General features: G+C 41.8%; 1 protein-coding gene across 1 annotated transcript in view; it reads right to left on the bottom strand.

Annotated features, from left to right (window-relative positions):
- EPB41L3 (erythrocyte membrane protein band 4.1-like 3) overlaps window positions 1-8,153 on the bottom strand; it is a 67,076-nt gene extending 58,923 nt beyond the window's left edge. The window contains exons 1-2 of the mRNA XM_010022596.1: window positions 7,965-8,153; window positions 2,666-2,863 (exon numbers count right to left, since the gene is read on the bottom strand). Of these exons, the coding sequence (XP_010020898.1) occupies window positions 2,666-2,863; window positions 7,965-8,153 (387 nt within the window). The remainder of the gene's footprint in view (window positions 1-2,665; window positions 2,864-7,964) is intronic.
- Window positions 8,154-10,448: the final 2,295 nt, after the last annotated feature.

Here is a 10,448-nt window from a genome sequence, read left to right on the forward strand (position 1 = left end):
ATTTCCATAGAAATCCTATTTGGTAAAATTTGCTTGATTGTATTCCAGAAAGTGACTCACATTTTACAGCCAAGTGGCTAAAGCTGAAACGAGTTTGACTCTTTACATCAAAGCCAGTATTAGTCAATTTTCCAGTTTAATGGTTTGCACGCCAATCTTAACAGACAAAACTGGGACTACAGGTCAAGCAATTATAATCACAGAATGGTTTGGTTTGGAAGGGAGCTTAAAGATCATCTAGTTCCAAGCCCCCTGCCATGTGAGAGACACCTTTCACTAGACCAGGTTACTCAAAGTCCCATCCCACCTGGCCTTGAACACTTCCAGGGATGGGATATCCACAGCTTCCCTGGGCAACCTACGCCTGTGTCTCACCAACCTCACACTAAAGAATTTTTTCTTAATATCTCATCTAAATCTATCCCCTTTCATTTTAAAACCATTACTCCTTGTCCTATCACTACATGCCCATGTAAGAAGCCTGTCTCAGGCATGTTAAGGTTCCTTGTGATAGCATCCCTTCCCTCCAGCATGTCAAGTGCCTCACACAGCTTGGTGTCTTTGGCAAACTTGCTGCAGGCGCACTCAATCCCATTGTCCATGTTGCCAACAAAGATGCTAAACAGTGCTATTCCCAATACCAACCTCTGAGTAATGCCACTCCTCACTGGTCTCTACTTGGAACCTGAGCCATTGACCACAACTCTTTGAGTGTGACTATACAGCCAATTACTTATCCACTGAGTAGTCCATCCATCTTGGATGTCTCCCCACTTTAGTGACCAGGTTGTCATGCAGGACAGTGTCAAATGCCTTGTACAAGTCCAGGTAGATGGCATCAGTCACTCTTCCCTTATCCACCAAATGCCATGGCCCCATCATAGAAGGCTACCAAATTTGTCAGGCATGATTTGCCCTTAGTAAAGCCATGTTGGCTGTCACTAATCACCTTCTTATTGTCCATGTGCCTTAGCATAGTTTCCAGGACGATCTGCTCCTTGACCTTACCGGGCACAGAGGTGAGACTGACTGGCCTGAAGTTCCCTTGGTCTTCCTTTTTCCCCTTTTTGAAAACTTGGTTTCTGTTTCCCCCTTTCTAGTCACTGGGAACTTCACTGGACTGCCACAACTTCCCAAATATAACGGATAGTGACTTAGCCACTTCATCCACCAGTTCTCTCAGAACCCATGGATGCATCTCATCAGGTCCCAGGGACTTGTGCACCTTCAGGTTCCTTAGATGACCTCAAACCTGATCTTCTCCAACAGCAAGCAATTCTTCATTCTCTCAGACCCTGCCTTTGCTTCCTGCAATGATTTAATAGTCACAAACTATGTGGTGAGGTAGCTGTTGCTAGATTGAAGGAAACAACACAAGACCTGGCCAGTGAAATTAAAAGATAGTCAACAGCATAGCTGCTAAGTTGCTGTAAGAGCAGTGAAATCACAGCTCCTGTCTGAAGCTAACTCCTAGCACAGCAAAATTTGGCCCAGACTGTAAAGCTGCAGTTAAATAAAAATCATAAAGTTCTTCCATACCTGCCACTCTCCAAGCACTTAAAAAGAGAACAGTTGGAGGACAAAAGGGCTGAGTGCTATCTGATTTTAAAGATGTTATGATTTGGCTCCCAGTCAGGAACTCCTTTCTTCCACCCTCTCTCCTTCTTCATGTTCCTGCAGATTCTCCATTCAAGCCTGTATCTCTACTTTTACACTTGCCCATTCTCCCCAGGTGGCTTTTCTTTGCAGTGCCCTATGGTTATCCAAAAGAAGGCTGGCTTTGCCGAGCCCTCCAACACACATCCTTCCCTTCCTGGCTGCTGCTGGGCCAGGGCTCAGCCTTGCCTTGTGTGCATGGCTCAGGGCAGGCTGGTCCACTGTCCAAAGACCATTTTGGTGCCAACAGCCGAACAGAGAAATGGGTCCACTCTGAGATGAGTCCACTCTCATGCTGAATTTGCTCACTTTCTGCTTCTCTGTGACCTTGTGGGGTTGCAGTCAAGGCATCCTCTTAGCATGGGTCTGCCTGTAGGCATAGACTGGCTCCTAAGTGAGAGTGTAGCAAAGACCATCCCTCCCAAAATAAGGCTCCTGGCAGAGTCCCAGCAGGGAAGGTGAGTTTCCTTATAGAAAACCACCAGCACCTTTCTGCTAGTAATGTTTAGACACAATTAGGATTCACAGACATCGTGGATGAGGACATAAAACTCCCTATGTTCACTGCTGTTTGTTCCTGACATCTCCCCTGTCTTCCCTGGGTATCTCTCATGCCCCCACTAATCTCATGATAGTCAGATTAGTTTGGACAGTGACTCAATGTGAGTCTCAACTCAGCAGAAAGCAAGGAAAAGAGAAGACTGATGGGATCAAAATCCTTTGTTTATAGGCTTTGCTGCCCATAATTCATTTTCTGCATTCTGTTGTGGCATGTGCTGACACAAAATTAATCTAAAGTCTCTGGCATTTCCAGGGACTGCTCATGATCCCTCACCCAGCTCAAATCCATGCAATGTCTTCAACCTCCAGAGAAGAGAACTGAAGCATCTCCATGCTTGGCACTGGCAAAATATCACACCATTCACTCTTTTCCTTTAATTAGGAATCTAATTTCAACTATTTTCCTCCAGACAGGATGAAAAAAAACCAAAGACAAAAAGCAATTTACCTCTACTTCACATGCGTATTCTGATCCGTCCAGGAGTGTCACTTTGCATTGCATATTTTTCGGTTTCTTGACAATCTTTAGAGGAGACTTGGAAAGTTTGCTCGATGATGATCTCTGTGAAAGCTTGTCGTCCTCTAGCTGCTGGTATTCCAGCTGTTTTGCACTTGCAGCAGCAAACTCCTGTTCTTTGTCTGTGTCCTAAGAGAGAAAGAAGGATACTTTTTCAAGTGATATAAACCAATCATGCTGTGCAGTACACTGTGCATCCAGAACCAAATTGTTTAAGTGAGCCTAGTGTGGGGCTTGGATGAGAAAGCCCCTGATGCAGGATGGAGTCTCCTTTCTGTATTGAAAAGACTTCTTATATTCCTCCCAACCCTCCTTTCGCACTCCAAATAGTAGAGAACAACCATGAAGGATGGGCATGTACAAAAATACTTTAGGCTTCTACTTTGTCCGTAGGCACAAAATCCCACTTGGACTTCCTGGACCTGTTTGTTTGCTCTGCTGGAAATGCTGAATAATTAGTAAATGTCATGAATAGATATTGCTACGGTTTCTTGATATTACTTTTAAGTCCTGTACCTATGAAATCATCTGATGCTTCCATAGTGTCATACGGAACAGGAAAAGACCATCAGGTTTGCACTGATTTTGCTGTCAGTGAAAGAACAGTACTCTGAATGAGGGCATGGATCCCTGTGACAGTGTGAATTCACAGGGGGATGCTGACATGCCTGGGAGAGTAAAAGGCCCCATGAGCAAAGGGTTAAACAAACAGGATGGAAGTGAGGGACCAAACAACTTTCATGTGCAGCCAGCTGGCTAATGGATGACAAGTACAGGGTCAGAGGCTGAATTTTGCTCTCTGCAGATGCCTGGTAAGTCCCTCAAGCTGGCAAGAAGTAGGTGCTATTTGAAAGACAAATACACTGCGGTGAAAAGGGGCAAGAAGAAACAACTGTGCTTAGTTTTGCTTGGGTTTATCTGAGGGTCAGACCATTTGGAGAGTTACCGCGATGCAGCACAGCCCGTAGTCCTCGCCACAGCACTAGATGAAAGCCAGAACAGCTCTACAGCATTTAGCCTTCCCTAGCAACAGCTCTATGCTGCAGTCATTACCCTTCTTATCAGTTATGCCCCTGATAGTCTCCAAACAAAACCTCAATGGGAGTGAAATAATACCAAAGCTAAACCTTAATAAAATAAAATAAAAATAACATATTTCCATTATCTCACTACAAGGAAAGAAAACCCAAACATGTTTGGCTCTGAATGATGACAGCGTAACAAGCAACACGCATTGCTGGAAATATAATGTAAATTAATCCTCCAAGTCTGTTTCCATTCACTGTATATAATAAACCTTCATGAGAATGGAGCAAATCCATCCAAATGCTTTAATCTGCTTTGAGAGCAGAACAACCTTGCATCATATAACCAGCAACAACAGTGTACTGCTAAATCACAGGGAACTTTCCCCCTAGAGATTTCATACAAACAAGCCACAAGCTTCACCTCTGCCTTTGGGTGAATGGCAGAAAAAGGAATTTGGAGTCAGCTGTGCTACCAACAGCGCCAGCTCCCACCAAAGGCCCAACAAACCACAAAGAGGTAAATGCAAGGAGGCGGGGAGAACCCCATAGTCCTCCTTTCCCTGCAAGAGAAGACACACGACCATGTTCTTTTGGGATTCCCTGGGTGGGGAGACTAAAAGAAAGTGGGTCTAGAAAGATAAAATAGTAAGAGCTGCTTCAAAAATCCACCTTGTTCCCTGAGCCGCTGAAGTTTTTCCCCTGGAGCAGCCCCATGCCAGCCAGCTCTTTCCCATCCAGCTTCAGCACTTGGACACCAGCTCTGTGTCTGGACATCAAGGTTCTCTTATACCTTGAAGACTGGTGGGAGATGAAGGCAGAATGTGTATCAGTGGATTAGCTGTTTGCTGAGCATTAAACACTCACAGTTGCTGTGAGGAATGGGAAGAGCTCCTCCATGCTTACAGCAAGACTGGAAGCCAGTTACCCCTCTACCAAAACCATGGCCAGCTGGCAGTGGTCCAACCTACTACACCAAGAACAAGACTGAAGATGTCTCCTTTTAGGGCCTCTGTGAAGAGCTGTGCTGCTGATGTTGGGCAGAGGGGCTCTTTGATAATTTCCATACGTTTTGTTAAAGAAATCTGCCAGGGAAGGTGCACACACGCATCTGTGAGTGTAAAAGTCATTCCAGGGCTGGAAAAAATACACTGTCGTACGTGGTGGCTCATTAGATTTCTGTGAGAGTTAGCACCCCTCTCCAACAGAACGACAACAAAAACCCCAAGATACATGGAATTAATCTTTTCCAAGAAAACAGAAAAGCTGCTTGACAGAAAAGCCCACAACAAGGGAACAGAACAGCCATTTAAATTTTAAAATCATCTTCTGCCTGCAAGCATTTCGAAAATCCTAATGGATTGGTAACTATGTATCTTCACTAAGACATTTGGTATCTCAAGACTATAGCAGATATTTTCTTATTTATAAATATTTAAAAAAATAGTATTGAGGTTATTTCATTTGTTAAGGTTCCCATCTACATGAAGATCAGGGGAATATGTCTATGTTAAAATCATACAAAGGATTTTCTCTCATTTGTCTGGAGAACAAAACATGCCAAGAACTATTACAGAAGATCCCCCAAACTATGCTGACATGTTCAGGCACTGAGGTACTTTCAGAGAGTATTAAGTATCTTCTTCCTAAAGAAACCTGACATCCTGGTATCTAGGAAGGGGGGGGTGGGGAAAGTGGCCAGTGAAAACCCATGTAGTCAGTGAATTACTCTGAACTCTGGAAGCACAGTTGCATTTTCTCCTAAATTCCTCTCCAGGATACTTCTGTGTTTTATTTCTGCAGTATTTTCAGTGTTGTGGATTAAATTCTAGTGCAGCACGAGTTGCTTCAGGATTTGTGTTTTTTCCAGCATAAGATCTCTCATTTTTATCTACATTACTGCACCTTACTCTTAACACAGTGTGTCCAATCCTTTCTGAAGCTGGACCCCTCTCTCGAAAAAAGCCTTTGGAGTCACAGGCTGCAGCAGTAATCATCTTTGATGCTTCATAGCTTCTCACTATGGTATGAAGTTACCAAGCTTGCACAACACATGAATCCCATCTACTGATCGCAGTTGCTCAGGAACATGAGTGCTCAATGCCCACAATACCTTCTTGCTCTTTCTTAACAAGACAGGAAGGCAGGAAGATAGTAAGATTGCATTACTGTACCTCATAGGAAGGACTCATTTCTCTAGTAACTGGTAATCTCAACATTAAGAAGTCTTCACTAAAATGTTCTTTTTTATGTATATAGAATGACAAAAAGTCACTGTCATGGATTGGTAACTTAAATCTTTTCTTCCCAAGGTTCTCTCATTGGCTTTTTTAATGACACCATTGCCAATAGCTCTGTCTCTTAGTACTGTGTTTAAGTAGTTCTTTCCTGTGATAGAGGCACTTAAGCTACTATAAAATATATTGGGCAGATCACTGTAGCTGATTTGGCAGTCATTTTACAATATGGACTTTTGGATTCAATCTGGTGATCTCAGTGGGAAGGTCTCACATATCCCTTCACAAACCCAGTTCTTCTGTCAAGGCTTCTACAGACACTGGCTCAGAGGTGGTCTTCTTTGAGAAAGGAAGGGATCACTCAGCAAATGAGAGTGTCTCAGGTCTCCAAACTCACACCTACATGAACACAGATAGACCAGTTTGGTGCCTAAGGGGGTTTTGGTTTTTGGTTTTTTTTGGGGGTGGTTATTCTGGGTTTTGGTTCGGTTTGTTGTTTTATGTTCTGTTTTTTTTCTTTTTACTGGGGACAGAAAGATTACTGAAGATGTCCAGAAGAACAGAATTAATACTACTTATGCCTAGGCTTGATAGAATTATGCTTTAAATTAATACCAGTTTGTGCAGTACCTTTCTCTTCTGGACAAGCATCCCTGCCTCTTTTCCCCAAAGTAACTACATGCAATTTCTCATCTCTTTCAGAGACCAAAATTCTCCCAACATATAATTGGTGGGTGTGAGAGCAAGAGCAGAGGTGTCTTTGGTGGGCATGGAGTGAGGGTGATCGAGGGTTATATCAATGGTAAAAACGGTTGGCAATCAAAAAAATAAGCATTTCTTCCAATAGCTGATCTCCAATAGCAATAAACGCCAGAAATCCTGCTCTGCCATGTCTGCATCTTAAGGTATGAGAAGTCAGACATAAGACATCTCTTTTAATTTGGTCCTAGGAACATTTGTTGTCCCAAGAGTTGATGTAATGCACCCCAAAATGAGTGAGATACAGAAACACTTTGCATCTCAAATTGCTGACACCCCCATTTTTTCCCCACCAACAGCAAGTTCGGGCTGTAGCTCTGTTTAAAACCGAAGACCACAGCCAGCCCAAACAGCCTCTACAGGAGCAGTCACACTGTTTTTAAGTAACACCTTGCTTAATTATCTGCTTGCTTCACCAGCACTGTCTCACACTTAGGTAAAATAACAGGACCTCACTTTTCAAAGGGTGGAGGGGAGGAGGAGTTAGACTGACTTATTCCCCTCTTCAAAAGTAAATGCAATAAAGTGCAGGTCATAACCTTACAGAGCTAAAAGATGTGATTGGCAGGTACCTCATTAATTGTGTGTCACTTATCCATGAAGAACAATGCCTGTTAATCCTATTGACTGGAAATTATTAACAGAGAAAAAGAAAGCAGCTTCCGCAAATTTAATAAGTGCAACAATGAACCAAATGGAAAAGCATGTGATAGCTCTTCTGAAACCTATTACATGAATAGCTAAAGTAATTATAATGCAGTCATTTCAGAACTATGAGAAGCTTAAGGGTCCACAGGTTCTTCATGGCTCACACATCAGACAAGCAAGCATGAAATCAGTTTTCAGCAGGTGTCAAAGAAATAAACTCTTAAAACATCTTCAGCTTCTTAAAAACTGGCAATTTTTGCTATTTAATGCAAACAGGAAATTGCAGATGTTTCCTGCTTATTTAGTAAGACTGCCCTTATATTTAAGCACCGGAAACAGAAAGACCTAACATGAATTTCCAAACATTCTGCATCAGAACTATTATTTTTTAAAAGAAAAGACCAACCAGTCATGATCTTCAGCATCACACCAAACAGCCTTCCATGCATACCTGAATATGTATTTCCACTCCAAGCACACCAGGCTTATTTTATCCCAGGAGCCGTAAGTGGGCAGGTAGCTAGTTGGGTGCACCAAGCATGCATGCAGAGGCTCCCTTACCTGCTCCTTTTTCACTGGTGTGCTGTGGGCTGCCACAGCCGAGAACTGCTCGAGCACGTTATGATGCTCTTCGCTCAGCTGCTGCTGGTCCTGTGGCTGGGTCTCTGCTGCCCCTTGCTGTGCAGTGCTCTCCTGCTGATCCTGCTCCTTATCCTTGGACTCGGAGTCCGATCCTGATTCCGTGGTCATGGTTGGTTATTCTGTAAAACAAGGTGAGTGCACCTACTGAGTACAATCTCATAGCTGTGAATTTGGAAGCTAGGCTTACAAAATGGAGAAACATCAGGCACAAGTTTTAGTCTCATATGCTCAGCTTTTAAAACTAATGTGGCCCAGCAAGGTTCCCTAGAAAACCTTCCCTGGTACAAAAGACCAGGTCTAAATGCATACTCTAAGGAAGAGTGCATTGCCATAAAAACTTATTCTACATTATGGTGCCAGGAGGATGGTGCCAGACTCTTCTCAGTGGTGCACAGTGACAGGATGAGGAGCAATGGCCATAAAGGACAGTAACATACTGAGAAAAGCTCTTGTGACTGAGGGCCCTAAGTCCAACACAATTCATTACAGTTTGGGTTTCTGAACCATGCAGAAACTTGCAAAAACACTAAATCTTTTGTTCTTTACATTAAAGTCAACAGGCCTTGAACTCCTCAGCACCTGCATGCCCTTGCAGAAATGGAGTCAAGTACTTTTGATGCTTTCAGGCAACATTTATGCTAGAAACATCTGAAGTGGGCCTGCCAACATCAGTGCAAATGTACAACTGTCCTCAAGCCCACTTCCACCCTTCCCACTCAAATTCGTCAACTCTTCTGTCATTTCTTTCTAAGTGCTAGAGCATCTAGAAGAAAAGATAAATACTTCCATTATGTCGTATTACATGTTAGATTTAAAGTGAATTTGACTTTCCTTGAGTGTGAAAAGTCTAGGTTTGAATTTAACTTTGTCCAGTACTAAATGAAAATGAAAATATTACAGTATTCATTCAAAATCTTAACTATTTCGATTGAACATTTTAATTACAAATATGTGTCTGGCACCCAATTCTCAAACTACATACAAGCTAAACCCAACTTTAAAAAAACATACTGTGATTTTGTACCAAAACAAGGATTTGAAAAAGCAGACTCTGTGCCAGTTGAGCAGAGTGTGCTTTTACGTTTGTTACTCATACATTCTTAGTCCTTGTGATCTTATCCTTGAGCATTTTGCTTTTAAGCAACATGAAAACAAACCAGTCTGCTGTAATCATCAGGCTATGATTTCTTTAACCTGGTAACCATAGCTACTATGTAAATATAAGCAATTCCTCAGAATATACATCTGCTAATTCATCTGCTAGGAAGTCACTATCAAATCTTAACGTACACTATAATGTTTACTAGTAGAAGCATGTTTATTAAGAATCACAAAAAGAAAGTACAGGCTTTTATTGTTTCATTTACTTAAATGCTTAATAAGCTACACTGCTTGACAGAAATGTTTTAAATTAGGCCAATTACTATTTTCAAATTCATTTATGTATTCTGCACTTTCAAGGCTAAGCTCTACAGTGAGTATGTGTGTCTCTGCATCAAGTAAGTGCACAGCATTCAGTCTGCGCTCAGTTTTTGCACTGTGAGTGAAGCCGGGAGTGCGTGTTCCTACCTTCTGCATGCCAAAACAGCACGAGAAAGAAGCAGAACTAGAAAGCATATATGGCAGATTTATGCTTCAGGCCATATTTTCAAAGTACTAATGTGTGACACACTTGTTTAGGAACACATCATAAATTTCTACACTCAAACTGGCACAGTTATATAAAAAAACCATATTAAAATGTATTGTTCAATAAACTGCCTTTACCATCTACAGAAAGCAGTAATTAACTCATCTCTTTTAAAATATGACACTCAGAAAGGCATTCACTTAATCAAACTTCAGGTGTCCACATCTGAGATGGTCACTTTAAACACAGAGGAGAAAGCCAGACATTTCAGAGCACTGACCTATTTTAGATGCCTGCATTAAGCTGAGATAAATCACATACTAGCATGACGTCATCCAGCTCACTACAAAGGAAGCCTAAACAAATTCCCCCAATATAGATCAAACCCATCCTCCATTTTTAATTCTATTAAGCCACTATTTTTTTCTTATGCTTTAAAAATTAAATTGTAGAACAATGTTAATCTCTCAGAGTTTTGTTTTGCCCATCTGTGAGATGAACATGGAATAAACTATTTTCCAGCTGATTATGGGTACACTGCTTTAAAAGCACCCAGGTCTCCACAAACTCCCTCCCCAAACCATGGTTTGTACAGGTGTATGAATATATGAAATGCAAATTAACCAACTAAATAAGTGAACGAAATCAAACTATGTATTTGATTTTCTTTTCCATAAACTATGAATTAGAAAGCAACAAAAAACTACCTTCCAGCTAGAAAAAACATTCACCAAACACCACCAAACAGCACAGATCACCAACACAAAGTATAA

Source organism: Nestor notabilis, unplaced genomic scaffold (genome assembly GCF_000696875.1).
Source record: "Nestor notabilis isolate BGI_N333 unplaced genomic scaffold, ASM69687v1 scaffold3249, whole genome shotgun sequence".
Classification (NCBI taxonomy): domain Eukaryota; kingdom Metazoa; phylum Chordata; class Aves; order Psittaciformes; family Psittacidae; genus Nestor; species Nestor notabilis.